The sequence below is a fragment of the Heloderma suspectum genome, chromosome 1, assembly GCF_057233095.1.
Source record: "Heloderma suspectum isolate Gila_16-S chromosome 1, 16-S_ref, whole genome shotgun sequence".
Taxonomy (NCBI): domain Eukaryota; kingdom Metazoa; phylum Chordata; class Lepidosauria; order Squamata; family Helodermatidae; genus Heloderma; species Heloderma suspectum.
In genome coordinates this window covers 241,762,205-241,787,460 of record NC_139458.1, presented here as the reverse complement: position 1 = coordinate 241,787,460, position 25,256 = coordinate 241,762,205, and the positions used below count along the sequence as shown (strand labels likewise).

At 40.3% G+C, this 25,256-nt stretch overlaps 1 protein-coding gene across 2 annotated transcripts in view; it reads left to right on the top strand.

Annotated features, from left to right (window-relative positions):
• The window catches only part of RUNX2 (RUNX family transcription factor 2), a 158,203-nt gene that overhangs the window by 109,137 nt on the left and 23,810 nt on the right, over positions 1-25,256 (top strand). Inside the window, exon 5 of one of the 2 annotated variants that reach the window (XM_084822233.1) lies at positions 11,862-12,023. The exons of the other annotated variant lie outside the window; for it this stretch is intronic. Within the exon in view, the coding sequence (XP_084678359.1) occupies positions 11,862-12,023 (162 nt within the window). The remainder of the gene's footprint in view (positions 1-11,861; positions 12,024-25,256) is intronic. 2 annotated transcript variants of the gene reach the window in all.

The following is a 25,256-nucleotide window of genomic DNA, read 5'->3' as shown; positions in this document are numbered from 1 at the left end:
TTGAAAGCACGGATGTCAGAGAATTCTGCGATGGATCTCGGTGAGGCCAACTGCCAGTGCATTCGGCCTCCCGAAATCTGTCGCGGAACGAAGCCCCTGCCCCCCAACCCACGAAAGGTGCGCAGGACGAAGTCCCCACCGCCCCCAACCCACAAAAGGCGCGCAAAATGGAGCACTTACCTGCTTCCGTCCGTGCTGCTTTGCGAATGGCGGCCATCCTGCGGCCGCCATTCGCTTCCTCCTCTTCATAGCCGTGATAGGCTACATAAATACGTAGCTTATCACGGCTAATGCAGGGATGCCATTTGCATCCCTGTGGAGGCTATGATAGGCTATTTAAGTATTTACGTAGCCTATCATGGCAGGGGGGAAAAAAAACCAGCGTATGCAAATGGTGGCGGCTACCGCCATTTGCGCATGCTGAGGTTTTTCCCCCTGCCACAGTAGGCTACGTAAATATTTACGTAGCCTATCACGGCTCAATACAGGGACGCAAATGGCGGCAGCTACGACAGCTGCCATTTGCGTCCCTGCAGGGCTGCCCAGTGGCCGGATGTCTGGCTGTGGGTGGCCGGAGCTGGCTGGCGGCTCTGCGGCTTGGCTGTGGAGTGGAGCTGGCCGGGCAGGATTCCGGGGGGAGGGACAGAGCCCACCGCGAAAGATTCTGCGAAAAGGTAAGTGAGTTTCGTACATCCCTATTTGAAAGCCACTGCACTTCACTAGACTAGCAACCCCAAGTGCTACAAGTGCAAAAATGTTTATTTCTAACACTTTATGCCTCCACCTGTATAAACTATGGTTTATTTTTGCTAATTAAATTATGGACCACAATTAAATTAACCCAACATTCAGGAAGGACTAGGGCTGTAATCCTAAGCACATTAAGCTCCGCTGAATGCAGTGGGACATATTTCTCAGTAAACACACATAGGATTGAACTGATTTTCTGCTTGCACTAGCAAATGAGTGTTTGTTGCATTTGGGAAATAAATGCTTACCACAGCTCTGCAAAACTTGAAAGCAGCTTAGAAGGCAGCTGTCAATCTCTGTGTCTTTGCATTCCCATATAGGTAGTAAAACCAGGTTTTTTAAGATCCTACTGGTCTCCTGTGCATGGCTAGTGAGCTGCAATCAGCTTGGTGGGTCATATCTTATTATGAGATGCACTGACCTCTGCATTAGCGTGCCACAAAACGTGATGCTATACTGAGAAATTATTCCAGAATCAGAGGAAGATGCACTAGTGCAAATGTTTAGGAATGTGTTATTAGGTACAGTATATTATTTACTACTACTACTACTACTACTACTATTTACACAGTAAATGTGTAATTATATGGCACAGTACAAAAAATGGGGTATTCCTACCTCAAGGAGCTTACAGTGACAAACAGCAGAGGAAGGGGAGAGAAATACTTTGACTTAGTTACAATAGGATCTTTAAAGATACATTTAGATAATTACACTGAATCTTAACCCCCTGAAGAACTTCTGTGGATAAATATAAGGTTATTAATACATTGAAACTCCTGTGGCCCTGTTGTCTGTAATTGGATTTCCTATGTAATGTTTGTGTTTTGTTAGAATATTTTTATGTGCTCACTGATTACATTGAAAACATGTGATTAAAACTCAATATTTTTTTTTAAAGTTACAATAAGATATTGGGACTAGATAATTAAGAGAGCAAACTTATGCTCTTTCAGTGGAGCCTCCAATTTTGGAAGCTCCGATCTTTCCTATGCCCTGCGGACAAGAGCCAGTAGGGTGGAAGTGTGGAGGGAAGTGAGGCTTTCCGTATTTTTTCTCTGCCCATGGATGGGGAAGAAATAATTTCCTCCCATTGTTTCCATGAGACTCTTGAGCTGGTCTGTTTCCCCATGTTCGGGGTGTGGTTGGGGGCTGAGAGGGCTGTAGATCCTTTGGATCCACAGCCGCTCCCCTCCCCACTAACTGGCACACATACCCCAACACACCCCTCCCCACCCCCCAGTGAGATTGGAATTCCAACCTCTTAGAGGGAGGCATGTTGTGTGTGGGGGGAGACTCTGAAATTGAGGAGAAAAAACCCTCTGAGATTGGTGCTTCATCTAAGATCTCATAGGGGTATTTCCTATCTGTCCTATGGCCCCAGGGTCGTGTCCCTGGGGCCATAGGGTTGCTCTCTAAGACTAAAGAAAAGTATGCTTTTCTAAAAAGCATAAATGAACACAGTTGTTTCTTTCCTTTCTAAGAAATGCACAAATAACTTACTGTATTCCAGGTGTGCAGAATTAATGCATAATTAACCATAAATAGTATTTAGTGCTCCAGTGAAATCTAACTGAGTAACAAAGAAGTAGACATTGATCCAAGTATTAAATTTCCTTTTCTTTCCAGGTTCTATATTTTAGTCAGTATTCACTCTTTTCTGGCATGTATTTGTATCCTATTTACACATATATGCACATACTCTATTATTCTTTCCTTCCTTCCTTCCTTCCTTCCTTCCTTCCTTCCTTCCTTCTCTCTCTGTCTCTCTCTCTCTGTCTCTCTCTCTCTCTCTCTCACACACACACACACACATTTTATTTCTTTTATTGTATATGATGATTTAAAACCCAGACAGTGGGTTTTATGGGAGTGCAAGGCATAGATTAGTAGAGAGTCGCTCTTATTCAACATGGCATTTTAACTAGTGTGCTGCAAAAGCAACACAGAAAGGTCATTAAAATACAAATCACCCAATAAGCAGATATTTTCTTGAAGATGTACAGACCCAAATGGAACCTAGCACATTGTTCATAAATACAGACTCTTGTCAACTCAAAATTTGTACTGGTCTTTTTGCATCCTAATAGCTCATAGAACATGCCTGAATATGTGTACAAAACTTTTGTCGTGTCCTGTCCTGTTTTGATAGTGAACTGTGGCAGCATCTTAGATTTTTTATTAATCTGGTGTTTTTCTAAAATATAACCACCAAGGTTTATTATATAAAAGCCAAAGGTATGATGGTAAGAATGTGGTTAGTGTGCCTGGTGGAATCTCGGTAGAGGAGTTGTAGAAATTGTAAGTGGGAGTTAAGTGAGGTTTCATGCTCCATCACCACTATGGCAACATCTGATCTATAGGCAATCTGTGACTTTAATAACTGAAATAACAGCATGCAAATTCAAGCAGTCTGAACCATGAGGAACTTTTTTAAAACCTCAGCTCAGTACACAGTTCTCATTTCTGAGATTTTGGGAAACTCCTATTAACTCATTATGTTTAGATTAAAAAGATGTTTGGCTGGTGTATTTAGGACCTGATCTATATAATACGTTTACTCTCTGCAAAGTCTGTTGAAGAGTTTGCAGAGTGTTCTCTTGCGGTGTTATGCTTCTTGGGGTTGAGTGTGTTCTTATTATCAATTCAATTGTTTTCACAATCTTAGGAGCTAAACCATGGAATCCTATTTAAGCTACGTCCCATACTTTCGGGCTGTATTCAAAAATCGGAGCAACAGAACATATGCATGCCATCAACTGTACTTCTGTGGTACCTCTTTTTTCTTTGAGCATGTCTACATTACAGACTTAAGCTGGTTTAATTCCTGTTTCCTTTCTCAGGGTACACTGGACACAGTAGTTCTGTGAGGGCAGTTGGAGATCTTTAACAGAGAGAAAAAGCATTCTGCCCAAAGGCCTCAGTGTGCTAAATGCAAATATTATAATTTGCATTTAGCACACTGAGGAGGTTTGGGGGAAGTCACTTTTTTGACTGCAGCATAAACTGACTATATCAAGAAAATATAAGCTAGGAGAACAATCAGTAGAGAATCCAGGCCTGGTATCAGTGCTCTTCACCCTTTGGCAGATGTCAGGGCCCCAGGACCTGGAGGCCCACTTGGCTGGCACTCCAATGAGCACTGGGTGGCTGAGTCTGGGAGCTACCATTTTAATTTTCCACAATGCCCCAGAGTGTTGTTACGTCAGGGTATTAAAATTAAAATGGCAGCCTCTAGCCATATAGTGCTGCTGGTTGCCGCTGCCAGGTAAACTCAACAGGGATAGGAGAGAGGCCACTCAAACCTGGAGCTGGCCCTGAAAGAGTCCATAGAAAGCCATAACAAGTACAGGTTGATTAGATCTCATTACTTGCTTAGGGAAGCTTGGGAACTTTATAGCTTATTTATTTGCTCTAGAGCTTCTTGCATTTGCCCAGAATTGCCTGGAGCCTTAAAAGTTCCATTTGGGGGTGTTTGCTTAGCTCCATCTGAGTAGCAATGGGTCTCCAGGACATCGACAATAAATAGATGCAACTTAAAAAGCACTGTCTCTGCCTATGCTTAACAACCATCTCACATTCTGAGCTGTAGGAAAACGTCTGAGGGAAATGAGGGAAATAATGTTTGACTTGTATTGCATTTTAGCATTATGAATTAGGCAAATTCATATTTTGAACCAGATAGTTGTGAGGTTTGGTACAATCACTAGTTCACAGTAAAGCAAAGTCCTATGTGTAACAGTAGCTGGTGTTCATTCAATGTATACCTGCTACTAAAGCATCCTACACAACTGGATGCATGTGTCCTATGGAATATCACAGTTCGGAGAATATGCCCATATATTTCTGCTTGCTTAGTCAACACCTGTGGACCATGGAATTAAATACTCATTGTTGAATCAGCTAAAACTGAGGATGTGAGGAACTTGGTGGCTTGAAGATCAGAAACATTCCCAGTGATGTGGGGCGGCAAATTCTCTGGAAAAAAAGTCTTTATTTTTTCTGTGGGGAAAAATCCATTTTATAAGTTCTTTAGTAAAAATGAATGTATGCCAATTGTAAATACAATATTAGACCTTGGCAGTTTCAGAGTTTTAATGTTTTTCAGGTGATTATCCCTAGCAAATATGTGAGAGAACACATATATGTGATTCAAATACATATATGTCTCAGAATGAAATGGAACTAACAAGAAATGTCACCGAAACTGAAGGTGCCACAACAACCTTAGTGGAAGAGATGAGTGGTTGTCACCATATCATGCACAGTTCTTTGGGCTGCTAAAATTAATTAGTGTGTCAACAGTTTTCAATACCTTTATTTTTTCCCCCTTGGACATAAACAGTACAAGGGAAATATATGCTGTTGTCTTTAAATTTTTACAAGTATTTCAATATTTTTTTTACACAATGTAACATTTAATTCACATTAAGTGTGCTTTAATTTTCCCCCTCAAATATTTCAGGTCAAATACTTGTGGTGTATTGGGACAAAAAAAAGGAACATGGGATATTTTTTAAAGCTTTGTTTACTAAGTACAAGTAAAATAAAGCTAAATTAGATCTTTCTAGTGGAGGGTTAGGCAACTTGTGGCTCTCAAGATGTTTTGACCTATGGCTCCTATCAGCTCAGGCCACCATAACCAGTGGTGAGGGATGATAGGAGTTGTAGGCCAAATCTGCTGGACGGCCACAAGTTGCCCATCCTGCTCTAGGACATCAGAATGTTTTCCAGTGGAAAGTGAAAATTTTCTAGGAATTTTCCCATTCAAGATTTCCTGGAAAATCCACATCACTGGTCACTCTTGGTTCCAGCATCTAAGGGTGAAAACAGACATGACAATAATCACACAACAGATAGTTGTAATTTAGTAAATAGCAGCTGTGGAGAGGCCTGATCCGGATCAGGGTCATGGTGGAGGCAAAGGGTTAAATCCCCTTCTATAGCCCTGATCTGGATCATGGCCATACAGTTGCCATTTACTAAATAGCAAATGCCAGTTGGGTGATTGTTGTCTATAGTATTGTGGTCAATAACTGTGCTGTGCTGGAAGACACAGACATTGCCTACAGATTTTTAGATTTGAGAATGCCTGGAGGAGGGGGATTAAGTGACAGAAGCATATTTTCAAAGGCTGTAGTCCTTCTGGAGAAGGGAAAGAAAGCTTTATAGTGCTGCATTTTAATGAAAATACATTACAGTCTTAGGCAACACGTATTTGGGGGTTGGTCACTAAAATTGTTGTTTTTAAGGTTAGCGGTCTACCAGTAAGGTTTTCTTCCATTTTTCTGTTCACAGTCTTCAAAAATGATTATTTTGTATTCCTTCTGCATGAGATCAGCCCATAGGGGAAGCTTAACAAGCACCCTACTCTAGCCTCTCAACTTTGTTCAGTGCTGGTGTGTTTTAATGCTGCTTTTTATAAGTTAACATATTTGATGTCTATGATGTTACAATGATTTTTATGCATGCTGCTGCTTTTAGTATGTGTGCATTTGTTTCAGGTGGATTTTATTCAGGGCTGTCTATTATCTGGGGCAGTTTTGTGGAGGAACCAAACTCAATTTGACTTTTGGTTGATAAAAAGGTATTTACGAAGTGGTCCCAGGGGTTGAGGGCATTATTTCTTTACACAAATTAATTCACAGCTCTAGGCTGCAATACATAATGACATAGTATTATTCCCAGGGGCATTTTTGTGACAAAAATGGCTGCCCCCAGGGGCATTAACAACTAGTTTTTCCAAGGGCTGGGCTTCAGGGCTGCTTGGATTGGTGGATAAGGTTCTGTAAAATTTAAAAGCAGGGAGGGAAGCCCCTCAGACCACTTCATGAGAAACCCTCCCACCAACAGAATGTTTGCCGTTCCCTTCAGATTTCAGGAGGGTGACTCCCATCCCCCTCTCCTGGCACACACACCCCCTTCCTAAGAATATTGAAAAAAGCTGGGCTGAGATTCTCAGTCTGGCCCTAGTGTTCATTGTATTTCCAGATTTTGTGTAAGCTACCCTGGGAAAACAATTGAAGGAAACCCTCCAAATAAATTGGGGAAGGACAACAGCAAAAAGTGCCCTCTGCCCCAGACACTAGTGATCCTAGTGCCAGAAGGCAAGGGGGTGTTTTGCCATCCTAGATTACACTTGTGTCCTAGATTACAGACAGTTTACTTTGTACCAGGACCGTGGGATTTCTTATTGTTGATTGTTAAAATTGTTTAGATATATGTGCATGACAATTTTGGAAGAAACGAATAAGTAATCATTGATATTTCCTGCCTAGTAGATGCCTCCATGGTAGAAAATTGCTGTTTGCATATTAGTTAAGGCTTCACCTTTACTGGGTATTTGGTTGCTGCAGCCAACCTACACAAAGAAGTTAAGCAACATAGTACACACAAGGTGTCCCTGTGGATGACCCGCAATGACAGCAGCACTTTACTTCTTACTCATGCAGGGATAACACAAATGAGGGCTGATATTAGTCATCTAAATAGTTTTTCAGAGGCACTTCTTTGCCATTCAGGAACTAATAGTTCTTTCAACCTCTTTGCTCACTTCTGCCCATCTGCCAGGTTTGAGTAATGCTATAGGCTGGTGGGTGGGCAGGCCATTTTTCTTCTTGCTGCTGCTTCTGTATATGCTTTCTCCTCCTCCCATCTCAGCCACTGTACTGCACTAAGCATTCCTCTAGGCAAACCAGGCTCCTTCCAATTAAACTGCTCTGGGGTTTCTTGTGCCTTTTAACCATTGGGAAAGCATGCTGTGCTTGTCAGAACTCATGATGATTTGTGTGTCAGTTTGGAGCTTCTTGCCCACAGAGACCCAAACACAACTGCCTCATCACCTGGCAAGTCTCATAGGCCCCGCTGCCAGAAATAACAGGTAAATTTTTGTCTCGTACAACAGAAGGACAGGGAAAAGCTATCTGAAGAATGTCTCAGTGAGCATCACCTTAGTTACATGCTATTATGTTTGGACAAAGTAGATATCCAGCATACAACCAATATGCAACGTCTACAAAACTCACTGTACAATAGGATTCTTTTAGAATCATCTTATAAAGTTCTATTTTATAATGTAATTGACACATATTTAGAGATGTGAATGACATAGTCCATCAGTCTCTATTTAAAACCTGCATGGAAATTATTTGGTACATTTAATAGTTAAACTTCTCTGGGGCCATAATCAATAACAATTATGCCCCATCTACACTTTTACCGTAGCACAGATTGGGGTTTGCTATTAACCTATACTAAAATATTTGGATAAGTTTCACTTAAGATTGCACAAAATACTGAAATAGGATGGCCTAGCTTGCTGTTCTTAATGCATTTTGCTTGTTTTGTTTTAAACAAAATGGAGATGAGCACTCCAGTGTAAGAGTTGCACAGAATAATATTTTTTAAAAAATAAACTAATGGCACAGATGAGGCTGGGGGTGAAGATTTTGTAATAAGAGATTGAGCTCCTACATAAAGGAGTCCCCAGTGCGATCCTTGTCTCTGTCATAAACTCACTAGATATGCTTAGGCAAGCCACTTTCTATCAGCATCAGTAACACATCTACTATATGGGGGTTAATAATGCTGACTCACCTTACAGCAAGGTTGTTGTAAGCACTACAACTTGATAATGCATGTGAAACACTTTGAACATTTGGAAGCACTATGCAAATTGTTATTATTAATCAGCAACTGAGGAAGAGGAGCTACAAAAATAGGTGTAACAACTAAGTTCAGCGATAGAACAAATGGAATGATGAACAGCAACAAAATTAAAGCAGAATCGATAGCAAATATATGATATCCTATATCATATTGAAAACAGATTTGGCACAGAATTTTTACTTGAGGCCCTAGTGTCCTAAAGAAGTCCATGGAATACTGAAGAAAGACTCCTCTACTATTTTAATCCTTACATAAGAAATTGTCAGATCTCCTTCTATCTGTAAAGAATCAGATGCTCAACTGGTTGCCCATCCTGCTACTCATTTGAACTTCTCTTATTCATGAGCATACTACATATGTTAAGAGATACTTAATTAATTAATTAATTACATTTTAATACCACCCAATAGTTGAAGCTGTCTGGGCAGTTCACAACAATTACTAAGGTCTATTGGTTGTCAGAACAGGGATGAGAGCTGTGAACCAGCACAACTGCAATGGTCAGAAGGTGTCTAGTGCACACAGAGTATGTCTTCATACCTGAGGGCTGCACTTAGGCACATGGCACACATTGGGATGACGTTCTGCTTGACGTGAGTCAACTTTGTCACACACACACCCTTCACACCCATTCTTCATGAATAAACTTGCCCCTGCTACTTTTCTTGCGGAGGGATTTCTGTTTAACAACTTAGGCATTCTACACAAGCAGCAGCATCTCCCTACATTATCAGTGACTTCAGTTACCTCAGCCCTGATTTAGATTCAGCATTGCAGTAACTTCTCTCAACTGAATGGTCTTTCAGGACAGCACATTCCATAGAAATGTAGAGTTGGAAGGTACCATTTAGGCCATCAAGTCCAACCCCCTGCTCAGTGGCAGGGATCCAATTTAAAGTATCCCTGACAGATGGCTGTCCAGTCTCTGCTTGAATACCTCCAGCAACGGAGAGCCCACCACCTCCCTAGGCAGTTGTTTCCATTGTCTGACTGCTCTGAACATTGGGAATTTTTTCCTAATGTTCAACCGAAATCTGCCTTTATTTTGTGTCTTATAGTCTAGGATGATAGATAATAGCTTGCAGCCTTCTTCTGTGTGACAACCCCTTAGGTTCTTGAAAAGTGCTTTCATGTCCCCCCTCAGTTTTCTCTTCTCAAGACTAAACATAACCACTTCATTTAATCTTTCCTTGTAGGACTTAGTTTCTAGTCCGCTGATCATCTTGTCATTCTCTGAACTTCTTCCAATTTATCTGAATCCTTCTTATAGTGTGGCATCCAGAACTAGAGACAGTATGCGAGGTGAGATCTGACAAGGGCAGAGTAGAGTGGTACTATTGCTTCCCATGATTTTGAAACTTTACTTCTGTTGATGCAACCTAAAATTGCATTCGCCTTTTTTGCAGCCACATCACACTGCTGATTCATATTCAGCTTGTGATTGACTAGAATTCCAGGATCCTCTGTTTAGCCTTGAGGAGAGAAGACTGAGGGGAGATATGCTAGCGCTCTTCAAGTACTTAAAAGGTTGTCGCAGAGAGGAAGGCCAGGATCTCTTCTCCATCATCCCAGAGTGCAGGACACGGAACAATGGGCTCAAGTTAGTCTGGCAGGGCTTCTTCTTGGCAAATTCATGCTGGCTTCCAGTGATCACTGCATTATTGTCAAGGTGCCTACAGATCAAGTGCTTTGCAATCTGTTCTAGAATTTTGCCAGGTTTTGATGTGCAACTGATTGGTCTATAATTCCCTGGATCTCCCATGTTGCCCTTTTTGAGGATAGGGACAACATTTGCTGTCCTCCAGAAGAAAAAATGCAGACACAGAGGTACCTCACAAATGACACAAGCTCTAGTACAGAGTCGTCCTAGATAGGCTAATGGTCTGATTCAGTCTAAGGCAGCATCTTTCATTGCTGCAGAACTGGAAGGCCTTTTGCTTTATGCTGAAACTGCATTAGAGTAGAGATGGGCACACTTTGCATTTTTCTTCCTGCTCCTAACATCCATTTTAGATCCAGCTTCTGTTTCAGAAAAGGAGCTATGTTTGCAATCTCCGAAAAAGAAGGGAATAATGAAAGCTGGTATTGATATTAACAGAGCTCTAAGCTAGCAGCAGAGGAGCTGAACAACCGTAGGGATCGCGACACTGCAACGGTGGCCACAATCTTACAAAACTGTATGCATGCATGGGGGAGAACTTCCTGCGTAGCCAGAGGTTTCACTTAAACTTTCGTAGCTGCTCCTCAAACAACTACATTTTCAATGGAAAAACATTTCCCTCTTCATCAATGTGAGGGCTTGTGATAGAAATTTCAAAGGTGTGTGTGTGTAGGATGTATATATATATGGAGAAAGTGCACGTGTATATAGCACTGTTGGATTATTAGCAATATGAGTTGTTTTAAACTTTTGCTTACTCTAAAAACTCTTTTAAAGGACTTTATAGGAACATTTGCTTATCAATACATTATTTTCCTACATGACAAACAGGCCTTCTGACAGTCCGTGTCCCCCCCCCCCCCCGGAAAAATTACAAAAAAAGACATTGCTATCATTTTGAATTTCAGTCTAGTTCCCTCAGTAGTGCTGGCTAAAGGCATTGGGTTTACAAGTAATTTATTCAGCCCATTGTTTTGATATTTTATTTGAAGGGTTGTCTCAAAGAGGACTGGGAAGAGGCCTAATCTCTCTCCACCCCACCCCATCCCATCTCCAGCACTGCTGGTTCTTCAAATATATGTTCCTCTGAATAGTCAGACTTGGTTCTTTCAGATGAAAGTGGTTAGCAGGTCTGCAGTATCCATGATGGGGCCTGCAACAGTAAGGTCTGTCTGAAGATTCAAGAGCTTCAAACACTTCTGGAATGGAAATTAACTGTAACTGAAATATGTTCTCTCATTGTAGACTTACTTATTCAGCTTCTCATGACCCCAAAGACTTTCACATCAGCTTTCCCTACTTAGTTGCACTTTCGATCACCTCCCTATATATCCTTTCTTATTGAAGATTTAATTAAAACCTAAGTTAAGTGTACACCCCTACAAATCTTCCCTTATTCTCTCACCGTTCTGATTTAGAAGGAGAAATTAATGCTCCTACTGGGAGGCATTTGATTGATCATTCAGTTCATATGTCTTAGGACTGCAGTCTTACACAGCTTATCTGGGAGTCAGTCTCATTGAACTCAAGGGGGACTACCTTCTGAGTAAACATGTATAGAACTGTGCTGTTAGTTTCATCTCTTGGGAGTCTCACTAATTCTGTTAGTCCCAAGAGCATAAGATAAACCACAAAGAAAAAGGGCCAAGTGTTTGGACTTCTTACTTCTTACACATTCCCATCTTTTATAAAGAAAATGGTACTTAGGCTCTCTAACTCCACTGGCTGTTCCTTTCTGCAAGTCTTTCATTTTAAATTATTTTCTCTTTTGTTTTGTTTTTAGACCCCAGACAAGCACAGTCATCCCCTCCATGGTCCTATGACCAGTCTTACCCATCATACTTGAGCCAGATGACTTCACCATCCATTCATTCCACAACTCCCCTGTCCTCCACAAGAGGCACGGGTCTTCCTGCCATCACCGATGTGCCCAGGCGGCTCTCAGGTAAAGACTGTGATTGAATTAAACTAGTCATCTTCGTTAGAAGCAAGGGAAGCCAAGGCAGCTTAATAGGTAAATAACCTCATCTGCAGGTTAGCAAAAATAGTTGGGGCTGCTCTGTGAGCTAAACCCCTACCCCCAAATCTTACTTTGGCCTTGTGCCTTGAACATCTGAAGATCCCTTGAAGTCACAGTATTTTATGGCTTCAGTCTGCTCTACTTCACCCTATTTTCAGCAGGGGATGCTTTGCTCTATCTATTTTATGTAAAAGGTTATACATTTTCCTTCTGTTTGTTGATCCCTCCTAACACCTTGTTTCACTCTCATAAATCAGTTTATTCATTACTGTCAAAGATCTCTATGTCTATAATAGTAAGGTCTAAGACTGACATTCACTTCTCTGAAGATAATAGTTTGAGAAAAACACTTTTCTTAGTTACTGTATACTTAAGATCCCTATCACAACCGGAGTTACTTCAGGATAGGATGCCGTCCTAGAATAGATTTGACTATTTAGTCCATGGACTGATGAAAGAGGAAAGAAAATATTTGTAGACATGCACACTAAATAGTGCTGACACTAATAACAGTCATATTAAATAAATATGTATATACACAAATATACCCTTATACACTCAGTGATCCTTCTCTAGGTAGAATAATCTGCTTGTCATATTTTAACGCAGCATAAGATTGCCATCTTCTACATTTTATTATATAGGGGGAAAGAACCTAAATGAAGCTGCCAACCCCACTGAAGCATTGAAGCTGTACAGAGATAATTGTAGAAATTAGTGACCTATCTGCCTGAAGTATGTGTAACATAAGGGAAACTTTATGATTAATTATTAAATCATGGAGAACACAGGCTACTCTGTAAAGCCTTCTTATCCCCACATCAACTTTGCAAGGCATTGTTAATGTCTCAAACACTCTCATCTCATACACCTGTTTGACTCCTAGCCAGATGAACGTCTGTCTTGTTTTTTCCTTCTCTAAAATCTCAGACATAGAACTATATAAATATTACTTCACTTCACTGCATCTCTGACAAGCTGAACTACAGCCAAAAGGCATATAGGATTTAATTAGTTTCATTTATTTTATCTTAAAGATGGGATTTTTATATTTTTCAAAAGCAAGGACGGTGTCTTTTTGGTGTCCGCTATTCAGTGTGTCTTCATACATTCATAGTGATGTCCACATTGGATAGATTTGAATTCATATCTTCTAGAAATGCCAGCCAGCCAGCCATCTTTTGTCTTCTAATTGTGAAGTTTGTTTTTGTTTGAACTGGACCCCAAATAATTGGTTTTTGCTCTAGACCATCTTCACTTAGTCCAAGTCTCCTGATAGCCTGTATAGCTTTGGGTTGTCAAATCAGTTATTTTTGCAGCTTTGCCACTGGCAATACCTGCAGGGAATTGTCTAGGCCGGGACTGCAGCAGCTGTGGAGGTTTCCTGCCCTGCAGCCCTTTCTTGTCAGTATGCATTCAGACACGAGTCCCTGATATGTGGAAAAGCCAAAGTGCTTAGAAGTCCTGCCATCAAGGTGAAGTAAGGAAGCAAACTGTATTCCTTATCATTTAGCTTTTGAGGAACTCATTCCTCTGCTAGCCTCTTCTTCATAGGATTTTCCTTTTCCAAAGAAAGGAAAACTGATTTTGTAGCTAAGGAAGCAGGACTACATTTTATGGAACATGGCCAAAATGGGGTCAGGATGGACATTTTTGATATAGAGGGTTAAAATACGTATTTATAAAATCTGAAACAATAACTGTGATGATAAGCTGTGTTGTTTTATTGTTGGATTTTTAAAAAAAAAATTAGTTCAACATTGTTTTTAGTTATATGTTGTTCGTATATACTGTCCATATGCTTTTATGTAAATGGTTTTAAAACTTTGTATATTGTATTTCAATGTTGTAAACCGCCCAGAGAGCTTCAGCTATGGGGTGGTATAGAAATGTTAATAACAACAAAAACAATAACAACAACTATACTCCAGAAGAAATAATAGACTTTATGAAGGTAAAAACTACAGCATTTACCCTGTTTTTAAAAGAGAGTTAAAGAATACTGTAATTAACCCAGGAACAGCGTTAACAAAACAAAAACCACTGTGTAAGCAAGTATTTTGAGTCTGAGTTTGTTCCTAATATTTACTGCTTGCAAGTATTTTGATGGTCCCTAAAGTCTTGCAATGATTTCCTAGTGCCATTCTGAATGAACCAATGGATTTCGATCGCCATTCAGTGTCCTATTTAGTACATCGCCATATTTAGTTTAATTGATATTGAGTGCCACCCATGAATGATAGCACCTTGGCATGGATGAGTAAAACATCAACAGAGACTCTCTTCCTAAAGTGGGATCTTTCATTAAAGCCATTGCTCAAAGGCTATGAAGTATGATGGCTGTCCTGCCTTAAGAATATTTGCCACAATATTCAGATGTGTTTGACTTGAATTTAGGTTCTCAGTTCCAGATTCAGGCCCCAAAATAGATAATCTGGATATTTAAAAAATGTTGAGTATTTTGATCATAGGTTAGAATTCAGTTAACAATATTTCTGAGAAAGGAAGAAAACAGGAAAATCTATGACAGAAATAGTGAAGCGAACTCATGCAGTCTTGGGAGTTAAAAACTATTAGCTGAAGAAAAGAAACCGGTGGAACTTTCTTAAGTGGAATATATTTGTTGTTGGTACAGGAAGTCATGCACTGCAATCAATGTGTGAGTGCATAGATATATGTTTTATCTCAGCTTTTTTCTGAAATGTGTTTTATATTTAGGGCACATATCAGGATTTGCATCTGTTTTCAGAACTTGCTGCTAACAGTTAGTAATGATGCCAAAATATACTTGAGTTCCAGCTTGAGACCAAATGATACTGCCTTTTTTGTTATTTCTAATTTGAGGTCTGATATTAATTAGGGATATTTTCCATAAGCACCATATCCCTTTTCTGAAATGCTCATTAAAATTATATTGACTTAAACTGGAATAAGGCCTCACAGCCTGAACTGCTTTGGTAATGATTTATTCCTAACTGGCCTTTTTGGCTTTTGTGTAAACAATATGCTAATTCTTAATGGGGACAACAAAATGTCTCTGATTCCAGACATTTAAAAGGAACAGATCTTACTCTAGTTTCTGAAACTAAAACCAATGGGATGTTCAACATGGGATGGCTACAAGATTGGGGTTCCAAGCACTGTAACTACATTTCATTTTTGCATCTAGGAGAATGGGTAAGGTAGGCAGAAAATTTGAGAAAAGTCTTAAGTAAAGTAGAATCCAACTCCCTTTTCTCAGCTAGACTTCGCTACTCAAATAAGATTCAGACCAAGATCATAACTAATATTGCCTGCATTCAGATGTAATGCTAAACCATAGTGCAGCATTACATGAACAACCCTAGCCTCCCCCAGGCTTATATGCTCCCCACTCCCCTGTACTCCTCCTGTGCAGCTGTGAAGAAGAGAGCAGAACCTTCTGCTTCCAATTTTAGATTAACTGCAGTTTAGCATGTCATCCAAACCCTAAAAATTTTAGATGACATGCTAAATCTTAATTATGGTTAGTGAAACCAAGCCAGCTTCATGAACTATGATTTGAAGTTGGCTTGTTTCTATTAACCATAGTCAATATTAACCAGTTTGTCCAGTATTAACCAGTTTGGATGACAGGGCAAGCTTTGGTTAATCAAAAACGGAAGCAATTTTTAAAAAATTACTCTTTACAGCTGTGCCAGGAGAGAAAGGAGAGCATGCGAGCACCGCAGGAAGCTAGTCTCGTTCTCATAACACTAAACTATGATTTAGCATTGCATCTAAAACAGCCGAAAGAGTACATTGTAATTAACAAGTACTAAAAGCTTTTCTGCTTTTTACCTAAGAGCAGACAAGACTTGCACCCATATTTAACAAGATTTGGCAGTATGAGACATGTAGCAAGCAATATTTAACAGTAATTGAAAGTAGACATTCAGAAGCAATCTGTATTTGAAAGCTGACTTACAACAGAATCTAGTAAATTTTAAATTAACTTCATTTAAATTAATTCATTTATCCATTCAAAATGGGCAAGTTTCCAATGATTATGTCAAATTTTGTTCTGAAATTCAGATCGAGAATTTTAAGATTAAATTTCAAGTCTAGTGCTTAGATTTCAAAATTTTGCAAAATTCTGTTTTAGTTCCAATGCAGATAGATGAGGGTAAGTGGTATAAGGACAATCCAGATTGCTCCATATTTGCGTGTTTATTCACCCCCCCAGGCCCCCCAATTTGGGATTAATATGCAATATCTCAAAATATTCAAGGGTAGAAACACATCAGTAGTTTCCACATTTCACTCCAGGCTTGCCTGGATCAATGTTTAAAAGAGAGAGAAAGAGAGAAAGTGGTGAGGGGAGAGCAGTAAGAACATAAGAAGTGCCATGCTGGATCAGACCAAGGGCCCATCTAGTCCAGCATTCCGTTCACACAGTGGCCAACCAGCTGCCAATGGGAAACCCACAAGCAGGACATGACTGCAACAGCACTTTCCCAGTCGTGTTCCCCAACAACTGGTGTAAAATAGGCATACTGGTTCTGATACTGCGGTAGCATATAGTCATCAGTAGTGGTAGCCATTGATAGCCTTATCCTCCATGAATTTGTCCAATCCCTTTTTAAGGCCATCCAAATTGGTGGCCATCACTACATCTTGTGGAAATGAATTGTATAGTTTAACTACGCACTGTTTAAAGACATATTTTCATTTATTTGTCCTGAATCTCCCACCAACTGACTTCATAGAATGACTGTAGGTTCTAGTATTATGAGAGAGGGAGAAAAATGTCTCCCACTTTCTCCACAGCATGCATAATGTTCTACATCTCTGTCATGTCTCCCCTTATTCACCCTTTTCCTAAGCTAAACAGTCCCAGACATTACAACCTTTCTTTATAGGGGAGTTGTTCTAGCCCCTTGATCATTTTAGTTGCCCTTTTCTGCACTTTTCCCAACTCTACAATATCCTTTTTTAGGTGTGGTGACCAAAACTGTACAGTATTCAAAGTGTGGTCACACAATACATTTGTTTAAGGGCAGTATGATATTGGCAATTTTATTTTCTATTTTTTCCTAATTATGCCTCACATGGAATTTGCCTTTTTCACAGGAGCCACACACTTGGTTGACATTTTCAAGCTGTCCACCACAACTCCAAGATCTCTTTCTTGGTCAGTCACCACTAGCTCAGATCCCAACAGTGTATACGTAAAGTTGGGATTTTGTGCCTCAACATGCATCACTTCACACTTGCTTACATTGAATCACATTTGCCATTTTGATGCCCATTCCCCAGTTTGGAGAGATCCTTTCGGAGCTCCTCACAATCCCATTTTGCTTTAACCACCCTTAACAAATTGGTGCCATTAGAAAACTTGGCCACCTCGCTGCTGACTCCTAATTCTAGATCATTTATGAACAAGTTGAAAAGCATCGGTCCCAATAGTGATCCCTGTGAGACTCCACTATTTACATCCCTCCATTGGGTGAGTTTACCATAGGGATGTATGAAAGTCACTTACCCGGTCCTGCAGCTTGCTTCGCGGTGGGGGGGAGGCGCTTCGGTTCTCCCCCCGAAGTTCAGGCCGGGGGGGGAGGCGCCCCACCTCGCCCGGCTGAAATTCAGGCCGGGGAGAAGCACCCCGTCTCCCCGGCCGCGAAATAAAACAGTGAATTAAAAAACAAACAAACACACACCCATGATAGGCTACATAACGATTTACGTAGCCTATCATGGCTAGATTTCCAAAGTCAGCCATGATAGGCTATGTAAATCGTTACGTAGCCTATCACGGGTGACTTTGGAAAAAAAAAAGCGCATACGCAAATGGCGGCGCCCATGGGCGCCGCCATTTGCGTTCCTTATTTGGGCCCGGGTAGTCTACATAAAGATTTACGTAGACTGCAGCGAAAATAAGGGCAACGCTATTTGCGTTGCCCTTATTTTCGCCGTAGTCTATGTAAATCTACGCATCTATGTAAAATCTATGTAAATCTATGCCCAAATAAGGAACGCAAATGGCGGCGCCCATGGGCGCCGCCATTTGCGTACGCATTTTTTTTTCAAAGTCACCCGTGATAGGCTACGTAACGATTTACGTAGCCTATCAAGGCTGACTTTGGAAATCTAGCCGTGATAGGCTACGTAAATCGTTACGTAGCCTATCACGGGTGTGTGTGTGTGTGTGTGTGTGTTTTTAATTCACTTTGTAATGGTGGCGACGGCAGCCGGTTGGAAGACCGGCCCCCGCCGAACCGCCGCCGAACTTCCGCCGGGACCCGCCGCCGAGAGGGACATTCGAGGGAGGTAAGTCCCATCCCGGGGCGGGGGGGCGGAGAATTTCACCGCCAATTTCGGGGGGCCGAATGCGTTGGCATTCGGCCTCCCTGAGATTCGTGGAGAAATTCTCCGCCATCCCTAGTTTACCATTTATTCCTACTCTCCGGTTTCTGTTCTTTAACCAGTTACTTATCCACAAGAGGACCTCTTATTCCATGACTGCTAACTTTGCTCAGAAGTCTTTAGAGAGGGGATTCGTCAAACGCCTTTTGTAAGTCGAAGTAAACAGTGTCTACCAGATCACCCTGTCCACATACCTATTGACACTCTCGAAGAACTCTAAAAGGTTAGTGAGGTAGGAATTACCTTTCCAGAAACCACGTTGATTCTTTTTCAGCAGGACTTGTCCTTCTATATTCTTACTGATTTTATCTTTGTTAATAATGCTTTCCACTAATTTACCTGGAATGGACATTAAGTTAACCAACCTGTAATTTTCCAGATCCTGTGTGGATCCCTTTTTAAAAATTGGTTTTACATTGGCCATTCTCCAAAACTCTGGTAAATAGGCTGTTCTTAGAGACATGTTACATATCTTTGTTAGAAGATCAGCGATTTCACACTTGAGTTCTTTAAGAACTGTAGGATGGATACTAACTGGGCCTGGTGATATATTAGCTTTTCAATTTGTCAATAAGGTTGAGAACTTCATCTTTTGCCCCACTATTTGCCTCGGTTCCTAAGACTCTCTTCCTGAAAACATCATTTCATTCATAGGTACCTTCAGTGAAGACAGATGAAAATAATTTATTTAGCTTCTCCTCAGTCTCCTTATCCTTCTTTAGTACTCCTTTATTGTCATTCAACGGTGCAACTGCCTCCCTAGCTCCTTTCCTGCTTCTTATATATTTAAAAAAATATTTATTGTTGATCTTGATGTTGTTAGTGATATCCTCCTCAACATGTTTGGAGTGGGGTGGGGGGATGCATTTTTTTATTGTTTGCTAGAACTTCCATTGTGCAAGTTGGTGTCCCTTTTTGTTTTCCTCATCTGGGCAAGACTTGCATTTTCTGAAGGAAGCCTTCTTTTCACTAACAGCTTCCTTGACACTGTTCATTAGGCATACTGCTGACTTCCTGGACTTGGTGCTACCTTTCCTGACATGTGGTATATATTCTAGCTGAGTTTCTGTTATTGTGGTTGTAAGTAACCTCCAAGAATTTTGAAAAGATTTAACGTTTTTGACTCCCCCATTCAACTTGCTTTTGACCAGTTCCCTTATTTTAGAGTCATTTCCTCTTTTGAAGTTGGACTTCCTTGGAAATTTTCCTCTTAAATGTATATTAAATCTGATAACACTGTGGTCACTGTTTCCAATTGATTTGACAACTCATATCTTGCATTAGATCTTAATCCATGCAAAGTTAAATTCTTTGAAATCTAAATCCATGTTGGCTTCGAGTAATCACTGCATTGTTTTCAAGGTGCTTACAGACTGATTGCTTTATCAACTGCTCCAGAATTTTCCCAGGGATTGATGTCAGACTGACTGGTCTGTAGTTCCCAGGTGCCTCCTTTTTGCCCTTTTTGAAGATAGGGACAACATTAGCCCTCCACCAGTCATCTAGCACTTCACCCGTCCTCCATGATTTCTCAAAGAGAATAGACAGTGGTTCTCAGAGTTCTTCTGCCAGTTCCTTTATTACTCTAGGATGCAGTTCATCTGGCCCTGTAGATTTGAACTCATTCAAAATAACTAGGTGTTCATTGACCATATGCCTATCAATCTCACGCTGCAATCCTGCCCCTTCAGCCTGTACTTCGCCTTTGGCAGGGGGCTCATAGACCCTCTTTTGGAAGAAGACTGAGCCAAAGTAGGAATTGAGCACTTCTGCCTTTTCTTTGTCATCTGTTATCATTTTGCCATCCTTATTTAATAGCTGAACCATCATTTCTTTCCTCTGTCTTTTACTGTGCATGTAGCTGAAGAAAGCCTTTTTGTTGCTTTTAGCATCCCTCGCTAACCTCAGCTCGTTCTCAGCTTTAGCCTTCTTGACGCCATCCCTGCAATTCTGTGCTACCTGCTTGTACTCTTCCTTTGTCGCTTGGCCTTCCTTCCACTTCCTATTTGTGTCCTTTTTTGTTTTCAGGTCATCTCTAAGCTTTTTGTGAAGCCACATTGGCTTCTTCTGTTGTCTTCCGCCTTTTTTTCTTGTTGCAATTGTTTGTAATTGTGCCTTGAGAATTTCCTCTATTAAAAACTCCCACCCATCTTGGACTCCTTTTCTCATTAGAGTCGCTTGCCATGAGACCTTACTTATCACTGTTCTGAGTTGATTAAAATCGGCTTTCCTAAAATCCAGGGTACACGTTTAGCTACACTCTGCTTTTGCTTCTTTTAGAACCAAGAACTCAAGGATAACATGGTCGCTTTCCCCCAGAGTTCTCGTAACTGCTGCTTTATTCACCAAATCATCTCTGTTGGGGTTAGGATCAAGTCAAGGATAGCCGATCCTCTAGTTCCTTCCTTCACTTTCTGTAGGGGGAAGTTATCAGCAACACAAGTCAGGAATTTCCTGGCGGGGCCATGTTTTGCAGAATTTGTCTCCCAACAAATATTGGAGAAATTGAAGTCCCCCCAGAACCATATTCACAATTTGTGGTCCCATAATTACAGGAGTTAGAACCTTAATTTGCTCCCGTTGTTATTGTGGTGTGATGTTTGTAGGTCAGTCTTTCTTCTTGCCATTATGGTTTTGAGTAATCTAGCGTCCCATCTGCAGAAACATCTGATAATTCTACTTCAGGTTAGAAGAATACCTATTCAGTGAAACTGAGGTCTTCATCAATTTGGTATCTGGGGTTTTAGGGAATTTTTCACATGGAGTTTTTATCCTGCTATTGAGATTGGTTACTCATGGAGGTTTGCGGGTCCTTTAGATGACGTTGTCAACCTCCAGGGCATCTCCTGCACTAAATGACCTTGATTCCATTTTTTAAAATATCAGAGATAATGAGCTATCAAATTACAGTGCTTGAGTTCCACTTGAGTTCGCTCTGTGAAAACAGGAAAACCCTCAGTGAGAGGAGCCAGACCACAGTGCCATCTAGCGGCTGTATAATGAAACATATGGAAACACCCAACTCAGATAAGGGGTGAAAAGGGAGGCGGAAGGAAGCATGTGTAGTCCGTCATGATCCAGCATTTAAAATGGAAGCAGAAAGCCCCGATTTAAATATGGGATTTTAGGCTGGTGTAGAGATGCTCTAAGAATGCAACACTCACAAATCATCTGTAAAATTTCAGTTTATTCTAATTACTTTCTATTAAATTTAGACATCCTCCTTATGCTTTCCCACCATCTGCCCACATATGCACACTTAGATTTGTGTCCAAACCTTTTCACTTTTCCTTTAATGACACCTGCCACTAGAAGATGATGCATATGCCCCCAAGGAAGCACAGAGCATGTTAGAAATGCAGTCTCTTTCGCCTCTCCACTCTCCCATTTTCACCAACACCGCACAGCCTTTGCTGTCCCTAGGCCCTCGTGCTGACAGTTTACCCAAATAGTCAGAATGTTCATCAGCTAATTGCTTAGCAGCCAGTTTGTGTTTGCCTCTGCATTTTTTGTTTTTGTTTTTGCAGTTTCCTGTTCTAGTTTTTCCCTTCACAAATAGTTTAAGCTTTTAGACTTTAAAGCTGAAAATTTAGCTCTCTCCTGTCCTTGCTTTTAAAAAAATCTTTCTGCAGTATTCAAGATGATCAACCATTCTCTTCTCCATTGCTTACAAAATCGTGGGTTTTCCCCCTTTCCAGTTGCTCTCTTTGTGTTGCTGGTAATGACAGTCGCTAAGCTCTTGCTCTGTGCATATTTTTCCGGCGAGCCCAGCTGATTCACGCCTTGATTTACATTATCATATTTACTCTGGTGTTATTCAAATTTATTTTTCTAACCCAGTGTTGTTTTATATTCTTGGTTCTCATTTTGGAAGTTTTAACACAATTTGAAGATGAACAAAAGTGAATTTATGACATTTCCTCCACAGTCTTGTCTTGGCATGCCAGTGAAGCTTACTGTAAACAACACTTCTTTTATTGCTTCTTTTACTGTCTGTAATCATGGTGTGTTATTTTATTTCAATTTCTTGGGGGGGTTGTTTATACATTAATTCTGCTGCAAATACTTTCTATCATATCGCAAAAATTCATTCAGTTTTGGTTATTTCTTGTCTTGATTATACTAATATTCTTCTTATTGGTCTCCAAACGTCTCCAAACTTATTTTCATCTTCAGTTCTGGTATTTTTATTTTTGCACTTCATAGTTCTGATCATGTATTGCATCTCTCATTTTCTCTTTACTTCGTACCTTTTCCTATCCATACTCATTACAAACTTCTTTTAACACTCGTCATAATCTTGCTCATTCCTGTCTCCTTGATCTCCTCATTTTCCCTTGCATTTTTTATCCTCTGCTCATCCTAATCTTCATGTTAAGGCTCTTGTTTCCTTGATACAGTCTCGTCTTTAGTTATTTGCTGTGGCTTCTCCCTGTGCTGGGAACTTTCTTTCTCTTAATATGTTTTTCCTCTTCTCTTTCTGTTTCTTAAAATAAGCTCTTTAAAATTCATGTACTTTGTACTGTATTTCCTTCTGTAAACTCTTAAGCTGTTATCATTTTTGTTCAGAATCCTTTTCAAATAATTTGTTTTTGGATCCTACCACCACTACCACTTTCCTATCCATTCTCTTACCCTTGTGTCATTTAGCTGTAGATTTTGCTGGTCATTGACCATAACAATAAAGATTGATTGATAGTTTTAGATTTAAGGTCTGTGGGAAGGGAATCATCCTTTTTAAATTACAGCGCCTACTAATTTTAGGCATGTTAGAAATAAATATGATGATAACAGAAACAACATATGATGATAACAAAATGCCAAATTATAAAAGATGGTATATAAAATCTTATCACAACATTGGCCCCCAAACTCTGGATTTTAGAAAGGCTGTGAAGACATATCTCTCTAATATAGCCTTTTAAATTATGCAGTTGTTTTAGGCTGGAATCCTGTACTCACTTACCTGGGAGTAAGTCCCACTGAACTCACTAGGACTTACTTTTAAGTAGACATGCATAGGATTGTACTCTTAATGTTACAATGTTTTACTCTTTTTAATGTTTTTATTTTTAGTGTTGTAAGTTTTTAATGCTTAAATTGCTGTGTACAGCCTTGATGGCTTTTTAGCAAATAAGGGGGTATATAGAGGATGATGATGATAGGATCTGTTCTTTCAGTGCAATCATCTCTCATTGTTTGAGGAGAAAAAAAAAAGTCTAGCCTTCAACCCCTTTGGCAGTTGCCTTGACCAATGCTTCTAGTACAATTAACCCTCTTTTGAGATTAGGACAACATGACTAATGTTTTTTAGTCAACAGTGGGGATTCATGGGCTCTGGCTGGCCTTGGGACCCAGGGAAGACTTGTGGTTGTTCACTCACAAATTGGACTGCACTTCCAAGGCACTTTAAATCACAGCACAACTGCAAGAATCATAGACTTTCTTCCCCAAGCTTTTACTATATTTTGTTGATTGAGCCACCCCTCCCCATAATGGGTTCCTCCTTACTGACACATTTTGGAGCTGCAGAGCTGGAATTATTGATAGGTGACATGTGTTCAGAAGTTTGAAGTGATAGCCATCTTTGCATGTTCTAGAAGTGTTTTGTACATTCAACAAACACACAGTGGGTGGCATCATGGTGGTAGACTTTGAACTCCCACATCACACACATGTTCATTTGCACTGCACATTTGTAATGAACCTGCATGCATATACTTGAACGTGCATAAGAACCTATCCACATGATTAGGAACACTGCCTTTGCACCCTACTGTGAACATATATTACAGAGATGCAGTGCAAATGTCCTGTACATTGCCTGAATATGATAAATAATATACACTGTGGCTCAAAAGTTACTTCATTTTATTTCTGCAGAACAGCTCCTGCCCATTTCTGCACTGGTTTCCAGTTTATAACCTGTACTGTTCATTTATGTGAGCTTTTGTTATCTTTGGCTACTGAGTATTGTTTTTAGCGGGGTAACTGTATTAGTCTGTTGTAGCAAAGTTCTTCTTTGTACTAAGTGCCATCTCACCATTATTCCCCAGCACTATTCTTCCTTCTTACCCCCCTGTGCTCTTGTATATTCGCATTTTCATAAATGTGGGAGCTGACTGGTAAGAGTTCCATGCTATACATCTTGATATGTGAACTGAGTTTTGCTGTTCTTTATGTATGCTGGTGCTGTGCCATGATTGGCTACCTGCTAGACTGAATCCTATCCAACATGCTTGGCTAATGGAGGGAGAGTTGTTGTCAGGCTGCCCAATGCCATATAGTGGCCATACTTTGAATGATAACTCATATTTTTTGTGCACAGTTATACAAGGAATTGGTTGCAATCCTGGAATGGTAGATAAATACCTCAACCCACTGTCTGTCCATTTTTCACTGTAAGACAGTAAGGATATTCTATGATTCTATGAATCTATGATTTATTTGTAACAACATAGAATCTACTTAAGTGTATAGAATAAGCATCTGGATTTGCCACAAGTCAGTGTTTGCTTTGCTGTATGAGTAGCTGCATTGATTCAGTGCCTTCACTGTGGTACTGTGGCATTGTGAAAGGCTATGTATGTTAATAATGCTTTGGCTGTGGCTTTCCACATTACACAATGTGGAGACAGAGGAATTGCAAGTGATTTCTGCTTCTGCTCCACTTGTGCTTCGTATGCAACACGTACAAAATATTAACTAATGGTGAGGTATTGCTGGGTGAATCAGGTATTGAAGGGTGAAAGAGCGACTCCAATGTCAGATGAC